The 23,608-nt window shown below is 46.0% G+C and overlaps 1 protein-coding gene across 2 annotated transcripts in view; it reads right to left on the reverse strand.

Moving 5' to 3' along the window:
- The window catches only part of ASTN1 (astrotactin 1), a 290,332-nt gene that overhangs the window by 81,692 nt on the left and 185,032 nt on the right, over positions 1–23,608 (reverse strand). For both annotated transcript variants that reach the window (XM_019728222.2, XM_019728300.2), the window contains exons 9-11: positions 15,149–15,223; positions 8,202–8,339; positions 7,571–7,721 (exon numbers count right to left, since the gene is read on the reverse strand). In XM_019728222.2, coding sequence (XP_019583781.2) covers positions 7,571–7,721; positions 8,202–8,339; positions 15,149–15,223 — 364 coding nt within the window. The remainder of the gene's footprint in view (positions 1–7,570; positions 7,722–8,201; positions 8,340–15,148; positions 15,224–23,608) is intronic.

Raw genomic sequence — 23,608 nt, forward strand, 5'->3', positions numbered from 1 at the left:
CACTAGAAGTGGCCATCCCCCTGACCTTCCCACCTCAAGTACGCCCTGCGGAAGATGCACAGACATCAACACACACATGTCCTGCACTTGGGTTTGGGCTTTATCCTAGTGCCCCGGACACTCTTAATACGAAACAGTTAGCTTTTCTGCAATGCCAAGTCCTTAGTAAACTCTCCAAGAATGCCAGCAAAGGAGAGAATCAGGAAGACATGTCAGCCAGAATCTGGGGAAGACACAGGGGCTTGGTCAGCAGTGGGAGCGCTCCCACGGCACCCTCACACACCTGACGTGTCTGCAGCCTTCACCTTACTCATTTAACCCTGGCCACATTCCCTGGCGGTAAGCAGGGTGATCACCCCCATGTTATGAAGAAGCCGTAGCACAGAGAGCTTAACTTTCCTGATTGCACTACTGATCATGGCAGGGCCACAGCCAAAACCTGGCCGGCTGGGGATGGAATCCACAAATCAGTTGCTCCGTCTTAGCTTACACGGAGATCAGTCTCTCACACAACAGCCGCTGTTTACCAAACCCTTACTGGGAGCTGGGCGCTACGCTGTGTGGTTTAAGGTATTTCATCGCACAGCACTCTATAGTGTCCTTATTTAATAAATGGGGAAACCACTAACATTCCCAATTAATGACAGACTTCTCTCTGCACTGCACTCCATCTAAAAGTCAATGACTACATTTTGCCATCCTGCTTCTTCTGTCTGTGCAACAGGTCCTGCGCATTTGCATGGCAGCTGATTCTTTCCAACAGGCTGGAAAGGGGCAAATAACCTGCCCAGGGTCAAGCAGTGAGCATGGGGCAGAGCTGGGGTCTGTTTAGACCTGAACTGCTTTTAAGACTGTACGATACACATACTGTTAGCTAGCTAATGTACTTCTCCAAAACCAAACCCAAACCACACACAGCTTTCAAAATTTGGTGGAACTGTGTTAAACACGCTCCCTCCTGTGTTGTTGCCTGGCTGCCTCTTTCTCTCAGCTGCCAAGCACCTTGGCCTAAGGAGCCGGGGCGGACGCAGGTGTGCCTCTGAAAACCCACCTCTCCTCCCTCCTCACTTCCCAGCGGAAGGTCACAGCAGGATGTACAGTGTTTGCTGACACTAATTCTGCAATTTTCCAAACAAATGGCCCCCCTGTGGGCCTGCCAGGCTCCCAGCCTGGTCCATCTCCTTTCTCCCTGTGAAGCCAGCTGGAGTGCTGGAAGGTGACAGCATTTAAAGAAGTTTCCAGGGGCTGCCTCATGCCGTGCAAACCCAGATGTTCCGGCTGATGGTAAACAAGCAAATGAGGCAGCTGAGGATTGCACCCCACATTTGTTAGCCCCTCACCCATCCATTTCCTTGGCCACCCAGCTGTTAGGCCACATGTGCCACCAGAAGGGAGCTGGCCTCACCACAGGCTGCCCAGTCATGGAGGTGGGTACTGAAACAGACATTTGACTGGAATTAAACGGGCTGCCCTGGTTACCTAGAGCTCTTTTCCTCCCTTTTTTCTTCTATAAAGCTTGAGAAACATCAAAGTAGAGACAAAGTCCTCCTGTTAGCCCCACCTCACGTGGTTCCAACCTGTCACCAACTAGCTATCTCAGGTACCAGCTAGGACTCCCGTCTTGCCAACCACCTGCTTTTTTTTTTTTTTTTCCCAGAGTGCCCACCCATCAAACATGATTTTTAACACAGACTTCACCAAATGAAATTGGAGCAGGCTTTGTTTCAGAATTCCAAAACCTGTCACGTCCACATCTTGTCTGGCCCTGAAGTCTAGATGACACTGGTGTCCCAAACTGGACCACCTGATATTTATACTTTCTTAGGAGGTTTGGAGAGAAGACAAGAGTTAGTTGCCTTGGATTTCTTTCTTTCTTTCTTTCTTTCTCTTTCTTTTCTTTCTTTCTTTCTTTCTTTCTTTCTTTCTTTCTTTCTTTCTTTCTTTCTTTCTTTCTTTTTTTCTCTCGTAAGCAAAGCTAAACATAATTAACATCTATCAGGAATTAAGCAATTCTATGTACAGGGCAATCTACATATATTATCTTCCATCCCAACAACACAGGTAGCTGTTTCTTCTGTCATTTTACAGAAGAGCAAACTTAGATTCGGAAAGATTAAGTAATAACTTGTTTAAGGTCACAGGGGTGGAAAATGGCAGAATCAGATTTTTGGCCTAGATCTGTCTGAGCCCAAAGCTCACAATGTGTCCCTTCCACTCAGCCATGCTGCTTCTCAAGTGTGAGAAAATCTGGATTTTCTGGAATCCCTAAAGAAATAAAGTCAGAGTGTCAACAAAGTAAAGCAATCCGATAGATGTCTTGTTTGTTTGTCTGATTGTTTTAAGCAGGACATTCTGAAATCAATTATGGATTTGTAGTTTAAATTCTTTTCTCTCTTTCCTCTTTCACACACACACACAGACACAGTATGGGTGCATATATTTATAAGACAAAACACTGAAAACTGTCCAGGGTGATGACCTTGAAGGCAAGACAAGATCCTCAATCACTGAAAAAAGGTGCAATTATCTTTACTTCACTGTAACTTACTTGAGTGGCAGTTCAGAGTAAAACATTTTTGAAAGATTTCCAGAAAAAAAGCGGAAACCAAAAATAGAGTTTTCTTCTTAACCCTTGTTGAACCGGAACAATCATTCCCTCAAAAGACTAATCAATCAAGTTTTCCATGGTATGAATTTGTTTTTGCCTCAGTGTTCCTTGTGCTCTTGGATTCACATTCTGGGCTCCTCAAAATCTTTATCGAAATACAAAGAAACTGCAGGGTCCAAACCATGCCCTCTTCCTAGAAGCCTGAAGCCAGAGCCCAGTTGCCAAGAGAGAAATCCTGTCTCCGGGAGGAGCTTATAGTTTCTCTTTTCAAGTGCCGGCCATCCTCTCTCCCTGGCCATGTGGACAGTCCCTCTACTTGTTCTTTAAAAGAGAACTGTTAGCTCCGGATTGAGTTCAAGGTCACACATTAACCTCTCTTTGCATAGGTTACAATCAGCAGTCCCAGAGCCTGTATCAACTACAGGCTTAAGAAGAAAATGCCATGTGTTATAGTGACAAACCTCCCCCACGAAGAAGGGCTAATGAGTGAGCTCAAATTTCAGTGACCCCTAAAATACACAAGGTTAATCATCTTTCACGAGATGCTCACAGCTTCTTGACTTATTACTGGTCTAAGGCATCATTTGCTAATGAGATTAAAATGATTTTCCCCATTCGACGCCTTTTCTTGACCGTCTTTCATTTCTTTTTCTTTACCAATGATTTTTGGTGGATTCATTACTTAGGAGTCTAGTCAAATGTCACCAAGCCTGAAACACACACGCACACAACCCTCCGTTCCAGATTATGAGGTGGTTGCTCTGTTAGCAGGAGTATGAGTGATGGACACGCAAGTGTATTCAGGGCCCTGGGAGAAGAGGAACGACTTCCTGCAGCTGAGCCTGCCTCGCCTTACCTGGGCGATTCATAAAACACGCAACCATAATTCCTGCTCAAAATACGTTCTCTTGTACTACATGACAGTTTTATTCCTTTCACAAATAATGATTCCCCGAATTTTTCATGGGCGCTGACACGGTAAGCCTAAGCCACTCAGGACTTCTGCAAAAGGAGAAAAGTTTGATGGAATTAAACTTGTATTTCAGCTCCCTGCCCCGGTGTCTCTGGAAGCCTCTGAGGCATGCTCTTCTGCTTACGGTCCTACAGAGGGAATGAGAGCAGGTCATCTGGAATTGTCTCTGCACATCTGCACTTGCGTAGAGGTGAAATGACACATTTGGTGGGAAACCACTGTGGACGGCATGTGGACAGAAGGGCGACAGGGTCACTGGGTAATTCAAAGTTCATTAGAGCACAATGCTCTTGCAGGAAAGGCCGTGTTCAGCTTGAGAGAGCAGGACAGCCGACCTCCCACCTTCCAAGGCCACAGCCCACTCACCTTAGCACATGCAGACATGTCACAAAGCAAAGGCCTTCTGGGGGCCACTTTCAGGATGAGTGTGCTGATGAAGAAGGAGCAACAGAGCGTGGACTTTCTGTTGTTTTTTAGCACTGGAAATTGTTTCCGAACTTTCAAACAAAGTTGCATATTAAACCATAATAGGTAGGCTTGATAAGAGTCCGGGTGCCCTGGTTAAAACTGGGAGTGGTCAGCCTAGAATCCTGCCTGCCAAACCTGCTCCAATTCCCACTGCCGTCTCCCCCTGATGGCCCCACATGGCTGTCTGCAACATAAGCCCCGGAACCTGTGAACGTGTCACCGTACAGTTTACAAGAGGGGCTTTGCTGATCAAGTTAAGACTCTTGAGATGGGAAGATTATCCTGGATTCCCCAGGTGAGCACGATGCAATCATGAGTCCTTAAAAGTGGAAAGAGGAAGCAAAAGAGCAGAGAGGAAGGCGAGAGTAGAATGGTCAGAATAATGCAAGGTAGCTGGCTATAGGGATGGAAGAAAGGGACCATGGGCCAAAAAAAGGGGGCGGCCTCTAGAAGCTGCAAAAGGCCAGGAATGGATTCTCTCCTAGAGTTTCCACAAAGGAACGCAAACCTATCAACATCCAGTGAGACCCTTATTGGATTCTTACGTACAGAGCCATAAGATAATGAGAGTTGTTTTAAGCCATTAAACCTGCAGTCATTTGTTACAGCAGCAACAGGACACTAATACAGTAACTTTGCTGGACCCTATGGAGCCCCACAGAACACAGAACCACTGCTCTTGTGCCTTCTGGGAAGGGACGACTGCCCCACCTTGCACAGTAAGGACAATGGTTAGAAGCAAGAAGATGCGGTTATCTGTGCTGGCTGACCTGCGTTCTGGGAACCCTCTCAAAGGTTCCACTTTTGGAGGGCTGTCTGGTTTGGAATGCTTATGGCTTGTACAGGTCTGTGTCTTTCACGGGTATTTGTTTCCTGTCCTCAGAGACTATATAAACAATAGGGCAATTAACTGGGTAGCAATTAACCCTGTGGGAGTCCAAGCGTAAGAGAGAAACATGTTGTGCCTTCCTAGAAAGAATGAAGGCTGAGTGGCCCACGTAGACCAATCCACCCCGTCTGCCTTGCATCTAACAGGAAAATAAGAGGTGTGCTCTGCCTCTTCCCATATCTCCACCCCTTCCCAGGTTCCTGAAGGGCCAGTGTGTTCTGAGTTCCTCATGGCTTTCTCCGTTCACAGATATGCCTTTCCTGAGAAGCCTTTCAGTTCAGCACCGAGCCAGCTGAATGCCTGGGTTTCTGTGAGAGGAGAAAAGCAGTCGATGCAGCTGATGCCTTTGTCCTTGGTCCACCTCCAGATGACACGGGACTGCTCTGCCATACACCAGGGCTTTGGGATAGTATTGAAGCTCAGGGGAGTCAGGTCAACTCAGAGCACAGTCCCTGACCTAATTCTCAGTAGGGTCACAAGAGTCGTGATGTGGCACATTAGCTCTCAACCCACTGGTCCTCCTGCATCACGGGTCATGTGCTTCAAAGCCAATGAGAAACAGTCAACGGAAGGGCCTGCGGTCAGCCTGGCCCCATCCTCCCTCCAAGAGCCACATGGACCAGTGACTTCAAAGAATTATGCAAATACCAAGCCCTGGTATAATCCAGTGACTTTCCGCAGTGGCTCCAATTGTTACAGCAAATGCATATTCATCGGAACTATTCCTGCTGGCTCCGTCTCACAGATCGCAGTGTTAAAAGTCCAAAAATAATCAGCACAGCTATACAGCTATATGCTGAGTAAACAGGGTAGGATCACCAACAGAGGCCTTTGACAGGCAAACCCCAGGGGCTCAGGAGAGGGCAAGGCGGTGGGAAGAGACGGGGAGTAGATCCCTTTGCACGAATGTATGAGCATGCTCAGATCCATGGGGTGGTCTGGGCGGGGGTGGGGGGGCAGTGTGAAGGACGTTCACGCATGTGCACAGAGTTTCAATACTTAGAATGACCCTAGAGAGTAATGTAAAATGATCGGTGGAAATCTGGATGAAGACATGCAGGCTGAATAGTAAAAAAAAAAAAAAAAAGAAAGAAAGTGTCTCAGCTGGGAGCTCCATTAGACAGTGAAATTGTCTCCTGAGGGACCCAGTTGGGAATCTCATTGCTTAAGACATCTGAAAGTGGACCATCCAAAGGGAGGGGAGCATTGACTTCCCTCCTGGCTGCCTTCTGAAGACTTGGCCTCAAGGACACTTTTCTTTCTATTTTTCTGGTAGTCCTCTCTGGTGGCATTCCCCTCCTTTTGATGGACTTGCCAGCTCCTCCACCTACCTGCCGCTTAGCTCTCTTCCTTTCCCTTTTTGGTTTTCATTTTCTCTCCCTTCTCAGATGAATCAGGCACCTGTCAGCTGCAGCCTAATCTGTGAAAGTTTGGGAGGTCTTAGGGCTGAGGCTTGGATCCACCGTGGATCCCGGGTACGTATCCTCCTTGGATGGAGAATGGCCCCCTGAACAGAGCAGGTGCTCAGAGATGGGAGCGGGGGGAGGGGGGTGTGAACAATGGAATCAGCCCAGCATCCTCACAGCTTGCCCCTGCTCTGGGTCCCCTTATAAGAACACAGTTGTCAGACTGGGAAGTAAGATGAGGCACCAGACCCGGAAGCTCCTCCCCTGCCCGGAAACACTGCAGAACTAACTACGTGCCTCAATGAATCACCTCTCCCACTCCTTTATGCCCACGTTATGCATGGCTTTCCTGCCTTCCTTTTCTGTCCCATTCCCTCTCCTCTCTGTGAGGATGGAATCATTCTGCCCTTAAAAGAAGAAAGGGCTGGAAACAGACACCAGTGTTGATGGGCATGAAAATGACCAATGATATAAAGGCTTCACCTGCTCCTGCCTCCATTTAGCTGCGTGGTTCAATCACTCTTCATGTGGATGGCACGGGAGATACCTTAGTCCACTCTAACCCAAATAATCTTCCTAGCTCATGGCATCACGTATTTTACACGCAGCCCAAGTTCATATAGCGGATAACAAAGTAGAAAGCCACCTTTGGAGAAGTAGTTCATTGCCGAGGTCTCCAAGAGGGCAGGCATATTTTTATGTTTTCTCTACCATTCTTGGTGAAACTCACTTCTTTCATCATGACCTTACATTGGGTTATGCTAAAATTTCCTATTACAGTTAATGTAATTTGACTCTAGACAAACACAAGTTTTGTTTTGTTTTGTTTTTAGAATTTCCTGTTAGAGTCAAGACAGTCTATTTCCTTAGAGTCAGTATCATTCTAGTAATCAGTTAATTAGTTTGCAAGTTGTTTGGGCGTATCCTTCACCAACTAGACTGCAAGACTAGAGAGTAAGAATCATGCTATATCATTCATGACATTTTCCTTGGATAGTTATAGGTCACTTCGTAGGTGTTTCATAACTACTTCTTGATTAACTGACTGGTGATTAGCGTCTCATCTCTGTCAAGAGAAAATTCACAATTTAGTCTAGACGGTGGTTACAACCAGGGAGGCTCATTCTCGACCCTCTTTTTGATTCACAGTAGACCTTCATCTACACATCTGTTCTTGTCCTGTGCGACTCCCCTCTCCGGTTACAAGCCTGACAGGGCAGACATACCACACAGCCAGTGGAGTCCAGCTTGCGATCCGAGATGCAGCGGAAATTCTTACTGCAACCCCCATTGTCCTTGCTGCAGTCCCGCACTGGCCCAAAGGAATCCAAGAGGACCTCCAGGCTATCAAAGGAGGACGAGGTCATCAGCTCTTCTCTGTGGGGAGAACAGAGGGGATGGGAGGAGTCCTGGGTGCACGTTCCTATCTAGCCAGCCAGATCATGTCTCAATCTCGCTTACAAAAATCCAAGATCAACCAGCCTCTGAGCCTTGAACTAACAAATTATAGGCATTCTCCATATCTGGGAATTGAGCCAAGGTTGTAACGGCTGGTCAAAGAAGGAGATCCAAACTTGGGCTAGGAAGTTAACAGTTTATTGCCTGTCAGTCCTTAGGGGATGTGGGAAGTGCTTACAAATTCTAATTTCATGTCCTCTCCCAGTGCATGAGCCTTGGGGTGTGCAATATTGACCCAGATAGAGTAGATCCTGGTACTGCGCATGGGGCATTTGAAGGCAGCCTGCCACCTTCTCCTTTCAGCTTGTCGGGATTCCTTGCCCAGCACCTTGGACCTTCAGTTTCTCATGCAGCCTCCCAAGCCAAGTACGGGCCTCAGCAGCCTGAGGCAGGACTCACCTGACCTCTACAGCATCCTCCATCACTGTCATGTCCGTCTTACACTTCGCTGATGGATTGATGGCCAGTTCAGCGGGTGGGATAACAAAGCTCTTGCTGAGGGGCAGCCACATGCCCTCCCCCAGTGTGTAGGTGAATCTGTAGGGACACCCAACACCAGGTGGTTAGGACAGGGAGGTAACCGCCCCACGGGAGGCCCTGCCATCCCACTGCCAGCTGCTTCCTTCTCTCCCCTCAGAGTCCTCGGCAGAAAGAAGAGCTCACTGCCACTCTATGGGTGAAAGGACTGAGTCTGAAGGAGGCAGAGAACTCGGCTCCTGCTCACACGTCCACACAGTGGGAGAACTGAAGATGGCACCCACTCACTGCTGTTAGAAGCGGTTGTTATGGAGTCATACGAAACTGAGTTCCAGTTTCCTTCAGATTGGAAGCTGGGTTTTCCCTACTTCAAGTCAGATAGAATTGGAAGCATTTTCACTGACGAGATATGCCAGCCTCGCACGGACCCCCTCCCTCGGTTTGCACACCCACAGTGACAGCCATGGTTTCTCTCTCTGGGCCTGGAGGACTCTGACCGAGGAAAAGGAAGGAGAAAAGCTGCCCTTTTCTGGCTTCTGTGTGAGGGGGACATACATGAGGAAAGCCAGGAGGCTCCGAGGAGGAGAGAAGATGGGTGAAGGAGGCAGGCCCACCCTGACTCTCCATACTCCTAGCCACACCCCCAGCTAATGGCCATTACCTTGGAGAGACAGGGAAGACTTGTTTTTTTATTCTTATAACGAGGGCTAAAAGGAATAAAAGAATCAATGAGCATTTCAAGGGAGAGCTTCAGGAAACCATGAGAGGTTATTTGTTTATTTATTCATTCATTTTATTTCAAAGGCCTTCAAATGCTCTGTGTTCACAGTCAAAAATAGTCTGTGGGATAAAAGCCAGTGTGGGCAGGATATCACCAGGCTGTGGCGGTCTGTTGTCCCCTTCCAACTTAATGTGGAGGGAGGAACAATGGAAGCACGCATAGCATTAAACAGAGCCCAGCACAGGCTCCATTGGCGTGCTGGTCACAGAGGACCATTTCAGAGAAGGGGCTCCTTTCTCTCCCCTAACTCAACATGCCCCCCTCTCCACTCCCTGGGCACCCAGAGAGGCTAGGAAACCGGACTGAGGACTTGAGTTCTTTTATAAGAAATGTCGCCTTCTCTAGAAGGCATACCCATGAATCAAGGCACATGAGTTTCAAGCAGCCATGTGACTCCACCCACTTCCTGAATGAAGAGAAAACAGGGGCCCCCAAGAGAGGCAAAACCCCTGAGCAAGCGGGAGGTGGCCAGGATTTGGGAGATTTTATTCCCCCATTCCCACCCTTACTCTTGGTCCCCTGTGTCTCTGAACTGCTGGGCAAAGTTCTACATTAAGCAGATCTGAGGGAGGCACGGAGCTCCTTCCACCACAGGGACAGGAGGCAATGGGGGGGGGGGGAAGGGGCGCTGGGCCCTATGATGTGCAGGGAGGGATCTGTACCAGGTAAGGGCAGCTCACTGCTGGGGGACAGAAGAGGCCGACCACTTTGCTCTTGTGGGAAGCGGCTGGCAAAATCGAAGGTATGACTGACAGACACACGTCATCTGGTAAGATTAAGGAGTCCATATTCAGGGCAAGTGATTGTCCCAAGATGCCCGAAATCTGGGATTTAGGATAAATGGGGGTTGGAGGCAACAACATGCAAGTTTTACATTCACTTTGCCTTTTGTAATGGGCATAGCAGCATTACAATGGGCACCCTGCCTTGGGGGCACCACAGGTGGGGGCACCACTGATACGTATCATATACTGTTTTAGAGAGAAGATGCACACGTCTGAATGGTACCAGGAGGAGGGAGTGTCTTTGGACCTAGAGGGTTTTGTTGTTTTTCTATTTGGGTTTTAAAATGAGAAGTTTTGCATTGACGTACAGCAACAGATCTGTGACCTGCAGCTTGTAATTTATGTAATAGATTTTAGGAAACGGTTGGCAGTTCTAGCCCATTTCTGACAGCGAATTTTTCTTTGGGAAGAGAGAGACCCATGTCCATGCAGGTCCCCTTCCTCCTCCCCACACAGTGATATTTGGGAACGGAAAGCAAACCATATCTTTCTGCCAGTGGAACTGTCTGATGGCACCTCAGCCCCAGAGAACGAAGTTCACATCTCCAAAGATGTCACACTTTGTGCCCCGCCAGGGCAATCTGACTCTAGTTCCTAAAGCGGCCCTCATTTTCTTTCCTCTTTGCCTTTCCTCCTAATGTTCCTTCTTTCTGAATTTTCTTCCTTCTTTGCTGGAGCCCCATTCATTTTAAGACTCAGTTAAGGTCCCACCCCTTCTGGAAAGCCCTGTAGGACCTTCACCCTAAACCCTTGGGCTGAGCAAGGGACTCTCCTCTGGGCCTTTGCACATGGTCCCTGGCTGCCCCTGAGATGGTGAATTGTGCCCATCTTCTCAGGTGGCCACTGCCACTCAGAAGAATGCGGCAGAAGACAGTTGCATTGTCATCTTTGTATCCAGACGGCCTGGCATGATTTCCGGCCCAAGGAGGTCACTCCATAAATATTTATTGACTGATCAATAAGCCTATTGTTCTTTAGTTTGCACAGGCTACTGGAGGATATCATCTCAGATTTCAAATTTAAAGGTGGAAGCGGTGATGAAGATCACCTTTTCTTTAGAGCAGCAATTGGGTTAACCTCTGGGTTTCAATAGATGTAATGGTCAAGATGGATCTGAGTTTTGATATTGTAAGGACTTCCAAAGTACACAGCGGCTTCTGAGACGTGACACTGTCCCAAGTTAACAAGATAAACAGTGTCGTCGCCCTTCTCTGGGTGGTCAAAGTGAAACCCTGAGGGGAAAGCCATGGCAGGCGTAGGGTGACACCAATCTTTACTGAGAACTGTCACAGAGGCAGGTGTTCTATGCAGCTGCCTCCTTTACCTCACCACAGCCCTCTGAGGTTGGTCCTTTGGCCTCATTTTACAAATTTATTAACAAATGTTTTAAGAATTTAACAACCTCTCCAAAGTCACCTCTCCAGAAGTGGGAACTGGTCTGATTCTCTGTATCTCACAGCATCTTTCCAGCCCATGCTGGCTCTTGCCTATGAAATTCTAAAGTTTTCTTTTATCTGCAAAATCTACGAACTCCAAAATCCAAATATAGAACAAACTGTCAGAGAAAAGCTGTGTTCTGAAATCTCATCTGTCCCTCATTCATGCAGATTTGGCAGGGACACCTTCAAAAAGCCACCAAAGAGACGCTGGGTGAGCATCTGAAATGTTTGCCCACGTTGGGTCTTTTCTCGTGACAGCTGGTGGCGACCATCATGGCTGATGGCTCAGCTGTGGGCTGAGTCCTGTACATGGCCCCGTTAAACTAGAACTTGAAACTTCCGTTCAGAGGAAAATGCTCTCCAGAGAGCAGTGGACAGAATGAGCTTGTGCTCTCACTGTGGCCGGGCATAACGTGGAATGTGGGAAAACGGACAAATTGTTCTTGGCCTGGCAGCTCCACTTTCCCAGAGCAGGCCATTCTACACCCAGAGCAGGGTGTTACTGTTCTCCGGGGTGCAGGTACACACTGGAAGGAAGAGCTCTGAGAGGGAAATTTGGTCTGTGGCTATTCCTGCCACCAGATAGTCCAATGGAATGAAGTGATTGGAGCCACAATGGAAAGGACATCCTTGGCACCAGACTGGGTCTGGTGAGAAGAGTCAGTCTTCTCCCCTTGGGCCCTCTGAGTCTAGCTTGGACCTTTCCCAGGTTCTTTGGGATTTCAGATTATCAACGTTAGGGTGAGTATCAGGTGTTTTCCTAATCTGCTTTCAAGTCCTTAGGAATCCCCTGAAATGACCATCTACAGATATCTGTTGAGGACCTACCATGTTCAAAATTCTGTGTTAGACAGTACATACTTCAAGCCATATAGGGTACTCCCCTTTCCCTCAAGAAAACAACCATTTCATTGAAGAAACAAATAGGCCAATTAAAAATAAATATGCAATAAAATAATTAACAAATATTACAGTCAGTATGTTATGGAAATCTGGAGGCAGAAACGTCACTGGGGAGTGGTACAGTGGGTTGGAGAAGCCAGAGCAGTGTGTCTCGATCCTGAGTACGGATCAGAATTATGATGGTGCTTTTAAAGAACACTTATGCTCTGGCCCCACCTCCCAGAACTTTGAAAGGAGTTGATTAGTGCTGGGTAAGATCACTGGCCATTTTTAAAGCACACTAGGGATTCTCATGGAGGGCCAGGGTTGGAGAACAATTCTTGGATGAGACCGTAAATTCCTTGAAGTCTGGGACTATCTTAGACATATTTGTTTGGTCATCACTACAGCATCTAAAATAGTGCCTTGAAATAGTAGGTGTTTGTGGGGAGAGAGCCCCAGAGAGCAGTTTTCAGGCTCTCGGCCTCACGTGGAAAGGTGCTGGCTCGTGTAGTAGATGGCTGTTGGCTGTGGCTGGTTGGCCGTCAGCTGTAACCAGTGAGCCATTGGCCACTGATATAACTGCCGTGGTTGCGCTGGTTGGTGAGTCGAGTCAAGTGGAGTCGGTCAGTTGGCAGAAAAGAGGACAGCAGGTCGCACGTCGTGTGAATCCTGCCTCCAGTGAGACTAGAGTGGTGTGACTCCCCTACCTATGGCTCCGTGGTTGTTCCTTTTTGGCCTCACCATATCCTGCGTTCTTATGTGGGGAGCAGGAGCAGAGACCCTGCATGACTCCCCGCAAGCCAATGCTCAACAGACATTCACTTTAGCTGAGACTTGGCATAGACCATGAACATGGGCAGTATTTATATTAGGAAGCAAATATGCATTCTTTCTAGAGGAAAGCATATGGTAAATGTGCAGAGTGAAAAAGATTCAAGTTTTGGGGGCAGTGGGTAGGTTAGAAGATAGCATTGACTAAGAATGGAGGATTGTATAGGAGCAGAACAGATGATTAAAAGGGCGGGGTATATTGGCACTCAACTGTGGAAAGATTTCAATATCAAAATTTAAATTTTATTCCACAGTCCAGGCAAACGCGCAGTGGCTTGGAATGCTTCAGAACACTTCATCACTGGTGAGCAGAGTAGCAGATAAATAGTCATTAGCTTCTTGAAGAAATCATAATCACCGACCAGGTCATAGTATTTTCCAGAGTGGCCACTGCCAGTTAGTTTACTCAGATCCCAGAGTGGTTTTGATTAAAGTTCTGAATACCTAAAATCAGAAAATCATGGCCCATTGCTTTCCTCTGAAAGATTAGTTATTGATATGTTAGGGACCAAAATGATCAATCTCTTCTTGGGGAACATACTGGCTCCTGAGAGAGGTGATGCTTGGGTCAAACCACATAACTGATGCCCTCAGTAGTGCCCGGGTGTCACATCCAGTTGGCAGCTAGCAAACTCGAAAAGAGTGAACGGTGCTTGTGGGGATGGAAACACAGTGCTTGCGCACGTTCTGCTCTAACAGAAATCTCCTGAAGGCCGTTGGTTTTCAAAGTGTTTCTGACTTTTAGGGGAGAGGGAACTTTTCCATGTTCATCAACCCAACTCCACAGGGTTCTCCATCTGCCTCATCTTTACCATCCTTTGGAGGTCCTGGCAGGCCAGAAGTTAAAAAAGGTGGGGGGAAGCCACCCAAATGATAAACCATCATTGGAAAGTTTAAATGCTCAAGTCATAGTCTAAGAAATCGAGCTGACAGCTCTTGTAGCACAAGCCCTTCTAAAAGCAGCCTGTGATCAGTGTTGTAAACGTGACTCAGCCTGTCCCCACCACCCCCCAAGCGAGCAGGGAGGAGCAGAAGAAGCTGAAGCAGAGACGCCACCTCCAGGAGCAAATGCAAGAGCAAAATTAACACCTAGGCTGGGACTGGCTGACGGGGAGGGTCTGAGGCAGGGCTTTGAAAGGGCAGCAGTGAGATGTAAGACTCAGCACGCTGCTGAATGCAGTGAAAAGGAATCACGTTTTCCATTGTCCACACTGCTCACCATCCCTCCACAACGCTGTGCAGTCGCCCAGGGCATCCTTTGCTATCAGATACTCCTGCAGGACTATTTACTTCCTCCACCAGAGGGCACCCTCCTAGAGGGAGATGGATTCATGTTCCCACCACCAAGGCCAAGCACAGTCTCTGGCACTTAGTAGGTACTTTGCAAATGCATGTTAAGTGAAGGACAGCTTAATCAAATAAAATGAGAGTAAGATCTTAGTTTGGAAATAAACATGTGTTCCAGCTAAGGCCTGGTGTGAATCAAACATTATGAAAACCCAATAGCTCATGGCTGCCATCCAAATTCTTCCTCTGCTTGTCAGCTTTTCTAATATGTGCAATTCTCAGGCATGAAGGTAGAAATTTGGGAGGGACTAGAAACGTGAAATCGGATCAGAACGGTGGTAGATTAAAATAATAATAATAAGGAAGTATTGCTGAGAAAAGGAGGAGGCGGGGTGGGGAGATTCATTTTGAACAACTTAAGACTTGATACGGAAAGTGCAAATTAGATGCACAATGAAGAGGCAGAAAGTGACATTAATTGCCTGCTCTGTGCCAGTTTCTATGCCAGCGGCTCTCCATTATCTCATATAGTCCTCACAACAATAGAGCTAGGCATGGAATGTAGCCCCATTTAACAAATGTGGAAACTGGAGGTGCCAAGAGGTTAAGTAAGTTACCGGGGTTCACAGAGCAGACAGGGAAAGAAGCCGGGACCCCAACAGAATCTGTGTGACCTCACGCTATCCACGGGCATGATGGGAGGCCAAGCGTTTCTTTGGGTTCTTTGTTTTTGTGAGGAGGCAGCAAAACAACTATACACGTTAGTCACTTTATACTTTACCACTAAGAAAGAAAGTTCCCTGGGAAGTGGGGCTTGGGGCTCGCAGACGTACATAAGCAAGTCCCTAGGTGACTACTTACCTGAATATTTTATCGGAAGGTTGTTCCCCCAAAACCAGGTCAAAGCCTCGCTGAAATATCGTGTACGGCCAGGGCCTAAAAGGAGAAACATCACTCCATGAAGGTCAGAACAACAAACACTCTCTGAATGCCCCCTGCGCCAGGCACCATGTTGGTTTCCGGGGTCCCAAAGACAACAAGGCCCTCATCCCTGTCCTCCAGGATCTCTCTTGAGTTTACGCAAGCCCTTGAATGCTGGAAACTAAGCAAAAACAGGATCAATGTCAAAATCGCTGGACCACTAGGAAAGGGGGAGTTAATAGTCGTGGCAATTGGACCTCACATCACCACAGCTTCAGATGTAGGTTGAATAGGAACTTAGCTTTGCCTCACTTAAGAGACAGATGAAGCCTCTGGAATCAGACAGTTCAGGTTCGAACCTTGCTCTGCTGTTGAACCAACTGTCAGATTTGGGGCAGACTGTTGGAGTGCAATTTCATCATTTGTAAAAATAGGGTTACGAATAGCTGCCTCACAGATCACTGTGGAGACTAAGCAAAACTTTCTGGCCAAGGCCACTGCTCAGACAGGGTCCTCAGCAGGTTCCCTTTCCCTATTCAGAATGACATGACGATTCTGGGTCTTTGTCTGGTTCCGGGTATTTTCAAACATTTTAATGTCACTCATTATTCAAATAAAAACAATTGAAATGGTACTTTAAAAAGAATCCTTGAGATTCTCTCTAGCGAGTATCTTGGTATTGTCACATGTACTAAAAAGCTACAAAACTATTTCTTTCAAATAGTGGTTATCTTTTCACTAACGCAGATGTCCAACCCCCAAATTATTTACTCATTCAAGCAAGATTCAGTACAGCCAACAGTAGGTATTTTGCACACCCGCTAAAAGGAGCCCTTGCTCTCATGGAATGTACAGTCTCCATGGGTAATCCAATTCTACCAACCCAATAACCCAGTTATGGAGGGTTTTACTCCAGACACACCTTTGGTTTTCAAGGACTACAGAAAATCAGCAGAATAAATCAGCATAATTATTTGGGCCTAAATCTAATACTAAGCATTAATTGAGTGGTTGTCATTGGGGTTGGGGGGTATCACCCAACAGAGGACATTTAGGTAAATTTGGGGCCGTTGCTCTTGTACCACACCATGATGACAGGATGTTACTGGCACTTAGAAGGCAGGGCTAAGGATGCTAGAACAGAGCAGTGCTCAGGACAGTACTGCACAATGTAAAATTGCCCATGTCCTGCAAAGTTCTCAATGTCTGCTTGCACATTTACTTAGGTGAAAACCCGCTTATAATTACCTGAGCCTAGCTGCTAACTCCATGTACAAATAAGCACAAAGGAGCTTGTACTACCTGAATATATGATGAATTTTCTAGGTGCATAACTACCATATATATTGAGGGAAGATTATGCATTATTACTTAGAAGTTTTACCATTTATTTATACTTTTGGAAAATCATATTATTTTCTGCAATGCCCTTCACGGTTTTTGAATTACCAATATAGCATCTGCATCAGTCTATATTGTTCTTATATACAGAGGGAGCCAAAAAAAAATGTATACACATTTTAAGAAAGGAAAACTGTACTAAAATTGTAATACTTAATATATATCGATAACAAAAGATGGCTACAAGTCACATTTGACTTCTGCAATTACAAGAGGTGCTCAAAGTGGTTTCCATCAGTGTCCAGACACTTCTGATTACGGCGAACTACTGCTTGAGCAACGTTGACCAAAGTGTCCACTTGTATACATTTTTTGGCACCCCATGTATCGTGTATCCCATATTACTTCACATATTACATTATGGTGAATATACATTAGGTGTAAATGTCTGTTAACTTATCCTATTTTAATACTACCAGAGTATTTGCACATTAAAAAAGTCACTATATCATAATAAATTACTTTCTTCTTATTTCTTTTTTAATTACTGCTAAGTCATTGTATTTATTTTTTGAACATTTTTATACATAGATTTGATTATTTGTGAAGTTCGTTTAAGGATTATAAGAGGGGTAGAAAATGTTTGTCAAAGATAAGGTGTTGGGTCTTATCTTGGAGGTTGAGAACCACCAACTTAACCCAACCAGATAACCAATTAACTACTCAAAGGAGTTGGTAGCTGCAAGGGGAGGCCATTGGGACCACAGGAGGGCATGGCTGGGATGGATGCTTTCGTTTTTTATGTTTACTATTTATAAAAACTTTATTCTTGGAATTCAATTTAGAAACACCCAGAGACAACTACAATTGGCTCCAAAAAGTACCCAAACACTGTACTATGAATAACCCCTGCATCAAATAAACAGCTGTCCCCCACGTGTTTTTTGTTTGTTTGTTCTGTTTGTTGAAGGTGAGCTCACAGAGCAGTGTTTGAATCTGATTCTTTTTTCTTTGAACAGTAAGTGGTGGTTTACGGGCAGCTAGAAAAAATGTCGCAATTCAAGAAAAAGCCTAGAAATCATGACTTGTCCCATATGACCCTCAACACCTAGAAAGAGCAAACGAAAAAGAAGAGAGACATGCAATTTTATCCCTCTTTTGGGAAAAATCACATTTTATTTACTATCAATTTGATAATTTCAAATAACACCCATTTTGCTTTTGAGTCATATCTAGTGCTCAAAACTGGTATGATGTGTAATTAGAGTTAATTCTTGGCATAGTTCCTAGGCTGTTTGAAAATATATTTTGAAGATCCAAAGTTTAGGACTGACGCTGATTACAATGTGAACAATTAACTGCAGAGAGTAATAAATAAACCTATATTCAGGCCAGACGTAATGAGTCAATGAACCCAGAAACATTAAGTACCTGAAGCCAAACTGCTAGGAAAGTCAGGTCAAAAGGCTTCCTGCTCTGGAGGGGCCTGAATGTTAAGAAAGGCGACTCAGATTCAAAGGCCACAGGTGTGCAGTGTGGACCCCACCCGATCACATCGAGAGACAGCAGGGCGCCGTGGTGACATGGGTGCTGGAGCCAGCCTGCCGATTTCACCTTCCAGTTCAGCCACCAAGCACACTGGGACCACGAGCAAGCCCCTTGGTCATTTGTGCCCCCATTTCCTCATCTGTAAAATGAGGCTGGGGATAATAATCGCATCTGCCTGGTAAGGTTGTTATGAGGAGGAACTAGTTAATAACGTGTTCAGAACAGTGTCTGGCATTTAGTGAGTGACGCACAAGCATTGGTTAAATAAGGTAAATGTACTAGTTACCTGAATCCAATATAAATACTACAATACACTATAATTAGGAGATCCCACATTTCTATAGAGGAAGACGTGTCTTGCCTAGGGTGCACGTACAAGGGCAATACTGGGCTTTAACTCAGATTGCAAATGTATGTGTGTTGGCTGGAGAGGAGAATGACAAGCATAGGAAGACCAGAGCCCCACCCGCCAGTCCCAGGTAGCCATCGCTTCACAGGGCAGTACCTCTACAGTAGTGAGGCATTAATTAAACACAGAGAGAGGGGGAAGAACTTGTGAAATGGCAAAAGAAGTCGGAGGGTTGTCACTTGCTCCAGCAAAGCCATAAAAGAGAATTTACTCATTTTCTTCCCACTAGTCACGCATGATCTGCCAGAGAGATGGGGATTCTTATCTGAATTACTTAGCAAATAGTTATGGAGGGCCTGTTGTTTGTGAATTGAGATACTAGGCGATAGGAGTTGGAGAGTAAAGAGATCCCTGCCCTCTGAGGAACCTACAGTCTTTCTACAGAAATACACAGAAGTCCAGACCGATAAACAGAATGAGTGAAAGGGAAGAGGGGTGGAGTTACAGGAGATAAGAAAAGTGGCAGGGGAGTTTGGTGCACATGGGTGCACAAGGCTACAGGGGAGCATACAGGAAACGGCAGGGACAAAGTGATGAAGAGCTGGACCGAAAAGCACCAAAAGCACTTTGGAGCTGAGTTACCTGAGACCAGCTGACTGAGAAAAGGCCTTTGCATTGGACCACTGTGCGCACATCCAAGTAAGGAAACGGAATTGGCCTCAGCAAAAAGGAGGCCCACCGCTGGGTCATATATCCAGGCTTAGACAGAAGTTGCCTTGGGGATGCCCGGAAACAGAATCTAAAGGTCTTTATAACCGTCCTTGCTCCGTTTCTCATTTCATAGGCTCCCTTCTGTGAAAATGGCTACTGTACATGGTGGAGAGACATAGCCTCCCGCAGCTGCAGCTCAAGTCTTTACAGGCTCAGAGCACAGCGGAGACACTCCCCCTGCTCCTTAGGAAACAAAAATCCCTGGAAGAACTCTTGACATATCCTGGGTCAGATGTATACGCTGGGCCAATCTAAGCAGATGGCAACTCCCATTTGGTTTCCTGGGCTAGAGGGGGTGGAGGTGGAGTGAATGTCAAACAAAACAGTAATTTCCACCTGAGCTCCTATCTGCTTGGGGTGGCAAAGGTGTTGCCTCTATCTGGAGGAGGTGGCAGTACTGAGCAGACTGTGCCAATAGGAGTTTTGTGGGAAGAGCACTGTTCGATGAATTCAAGGTTAGTATCAGGCCAGATGGGGGAGGGGGCAAGAGGCTGAACACTGCAATTGGAAGGAAGCTTCCGTCTTTTGACTTCAACCTAGATAGGCGGCCTCCAATATTCTCCGTCCTGCATCGGGCAACCCTGTCACGTCTTGCTGGTTTAGGAAGATGAGCAGAATCAGAAGTCAGAATAAAGTTTGTTTATTTGTTAATATCTTCATCCTGACAAATCAAGACCCTGAATTGTCCTCCCAGGTGGGCAGCTACAGATGGCCCTGATTTGGGGGCATCAGAGGACAGCACAGGAAGCAGCGGGGACCCCTTGCCTCAAGCAGGAACAGAATCTGTGCCACAGGGGAGCCCCATTGTAATAAAACACAGCAGCTAGCAGGGCGCACATGCAAACTGTGCATGCTGAGAAACAATTAGTAATCTTTTCCCTGCCTTTTCTTTTCTCTCCCTGTCTCACACAATAACCACAGTTTATGAAGTCTTTCCTAAATGCTGGCAATCCCTACGCCTTCAGCTTCTCTCCTCTACTCTTTCTTGCTCCTCTCCCCCAAGACACATGAGGTGCAGTGTTGTTTCCTTTAGTCTTGGTGTTGGGGCAGGCCTTGACCTGACTTGACTGGACTGGTTACTTGGGAATTTCTTCCACTGTGTAGCTGAGATGCAACTGAGTGATGGCCAGTCTGAGTGGGTGTCCCCTTCATACTGGCTCTCCCAGTGCACAAAGGGACCACTTCTGCTCTGGCCCAGAGTCCTTTATATGATATTTTTGGTTAAGTGTTAGTCCCAGCTTTCCGTCTAACTGTGGCACCTGGCAATGGATGTCAGAAGATTTGTTAAGTGTACCTGGTGATGGGCTTCCTTTCGGAGAGCTTACCATGAGGGGGCAGGAGGAGGAATACATGATAGATGGATGGATGGATAGATAGATAGACAGACAGACAGACAGACAGACAGATAGATAGATAATAAAATAGGTGGGGACAAGACACAGAGAGAATATATGTAGGTATGTATGTATGTGTAAGGTGTATATGTACATAGTTCAGCATAGAATGTTTTAGCTAGAGGCCATGATACGTAAGGCCCCATCATAATGACATTATAGAATCTAGGAGCTTCTTCTGAACTTATATTCCTCCACCCGTCGCTTTACAAGAGAACACTTTACACATGATAATAATTCGTCCCTACTTACATGAAAGCACATCCTTTGAAGCCTGCCTCTGGCCCACGTCAGGCTAAGTTTCTGGTGGAAGCCCGGTGCCCAAAGTTTCCGCCCAGCTCTTCACAAGCTGGGGTCCTGGTGTAGGGAATCACACCCATGTGTAATGTGGGAGCTTTTGAGCATATGTTCCTTTTCTTATCTCGGTAAATGCATTTGCAAGGGGGGAGCAGCGACATAAAAAGAGAACAAAGGCTCATTTTTAAAAAATGCATCTGGAAAAGGGTAGTTTGTAAGATATACAGAAGAAGAAGAAAAGAGAAAAATGGTAAAAATAGCTTCTCTCGCTAAGCAGTTAGCTGAAACATTCCATGACTCAATTTACCCTAATGATAAGGGTGGGTGATGATTATGTGCCACTGTCTTCGCCATCAGTACCAGTTCTGGAAGGAATAAGAGCTGGGGTGACCGACACCTAGGTTACCGGGTAAACCTGTGGGTTTACCAGAAGTTAAATAATTAGGGTAACGATGCCTCAAGTTTCTATAGGACGCTTTAGGGCCTTGGAACCTTTGCAGATGGTATTTCTTTACCTGGAATTTCTCCTCATTTACTTGGATAAGTTTTCTTATTCTCTTAGCCTGGTTTAAAACTTATTTCCCAAATAGACCTTCCCTGGTGCCCCAAGACTCAGTTATATTCCGTGTTATATGAAGCACCCCACACGCTCCTGTATACAACCTATAACTATCAGTAATGCATTATGTATGTAGTCACATTCTCCCCTTGTCAGATATAAAGACCTCTGTCGTCATCATCGCTGCACCCTCATCTCCCAGCGCAGTACCATCACACAGCAAGTGGTCAGTAAAGAAAGAACCAGACGACATCGCAAATGGGGCCGAGGGTCGGATCGACCGGGGCTTGAGTCCTGGATGAGGCAGTTCAGGGCACTATACAATCTCTGGTAAGTCACTTCGTTCTCCCGGCCCCAGTATCTTTACCTATAAAATGTGGATTAAACAGTACCTAGAGTTACTAAGTGAGCACGGGCATACTTAGCACAGTGTCTGCCACACAGCACAAACTCAACAAATGTAGCTATTATTATTCAGTACAATTCACATTCCCACTGGTGACTAGAAAAGGCATTTCTAGCACTACACTTTAAGAACAAAATCATGATGACTATGGTATATCTTACAAACTCGCATTATCTTTCACCATGTAAATTTCATGGAAAGAAGAATTAAATATTGATGCGATTTTATTCATTATTTAATGTCTACTAATGGCCAAACAAATTCATTTAGAATTTCTTATGCAGAAAAACAACGTATCTGTCGGTAACTTGCAAAGCAGCTAGGAGTGTAGGTCCTGGAGCCAGACTGAGTAGTTTTACAACCTGGCTCTCTCACAAAGGAACTCTGTGCCCTTGGTCAAGGTCATTAATTCTTGCCATAAGGCCATTCCATCCACTTCCTCCCCTAGCTCCAATCATGCTAACACCATCCTGCCCCCATTTTCCCCTCCGCATTTCAGAGCCTGGCTCACTGTCCTCATTGACACTTCTCCATAATTTGTAGTGACTTCAGTAGCCACTAAGATGATTCTTTCAATTCTCAAACTACTCAGTGCCTTGACTTGTCTGCTCCAGTGACCCTGCCTTTCACCCTCCCTCCCATGGTCATAGCCTAGACTTCCAATATCTGCAACTCCTCCTGGGTCACAATTGCAAGAATTGCAAATCTGACCATCACCTCCTACCTTCCCAGCTCTCTCCGCCTAAATCCACAACCATTTTCTACCTCCCGAGACTTAAAATCCCTCCTTCCAACCACCATTCCACTGACCCTCACCCACCGTGTGTACTCTCTCCCCTCCACTCAGATTAAATTCTACGATCCATTAATATAATCACACCCTTTCATATAAACCTCAACTCTCTCGCTCCCTCCACAGCTTCCTCATGCTTGTCTGAAACATTCCAACACTGGTTCAACTCAATCGCTGTGTGGCTCCATTTCTGCCTTTGCACAAATGAATGCAGCTGGCAACCACGGTGACTGGTCTCATTTCAAATCCCATACCACTGACCTCAGTGAGCTCCGAATACTGCCTAGTGATAACACTACATTTTCCTTGTCTGTTTACTTACTCTCCCACTTTCTATATCATTAATTCCCATGTCTTCTTTCTCCTCAAACCTTCAACACCACCCCCCACCATCCTCCCTCAGCTAACAGTCTGCTTCCTGTGTGACTGAGGCAACTGGGCAATCGGATGAAAAGCTTTCACCACCACATCCACCCACCTACCTTTCTTTCCCTGTGCCCATTGCTTGGTCCTCCTTCCAGTAATTAGGCATCAATACTTTGTGTTCCTGTCTACAATGCCGCCATCCCAACTCACCCTTTGACATCTACAGGCATCGAGATATAAGGGAAGGAGCCCTAGATGGAAGTGACACATCCAATCTCTCTTCTGCTAGTAAGACCTCAAGCAAATAAAAGCCGCTGGGGTCTCAGTTTGTTCATCTGTAGAATGAAAATCATGAGACAGCCTACTCCACACAAACCTTACATTGTTGAACAAAGTGTGTATAAATACATTTCAGATCTTTGATAATCTTCGATTATGCGTTTTAATCAACCTTTTTTGTAATTGCAGCCTATATTTTGTGTCTGTGTGCTTAATATAAATTATCTCATTTAAAGATAGTGAAAAACTGACACAATTCCTGACTCTCTGGGTCTCAGTTTTCTCATCTATAAAATG

Source organism: Rhinolophus sinicus, linkage group LG17 (genome assembly GCF_036562045.2).
Source record: "Rhinolophus sinicus isolate RSC01 linkage group LG17, ASM3656204v1, whole genome shotgun sequence".
NCBI lineage: Eukaryota > Metazoa > Chordata > Mammalia > Chiroptera > Rhinolophidae > Rhinolophus > Rhinolophus sinicus.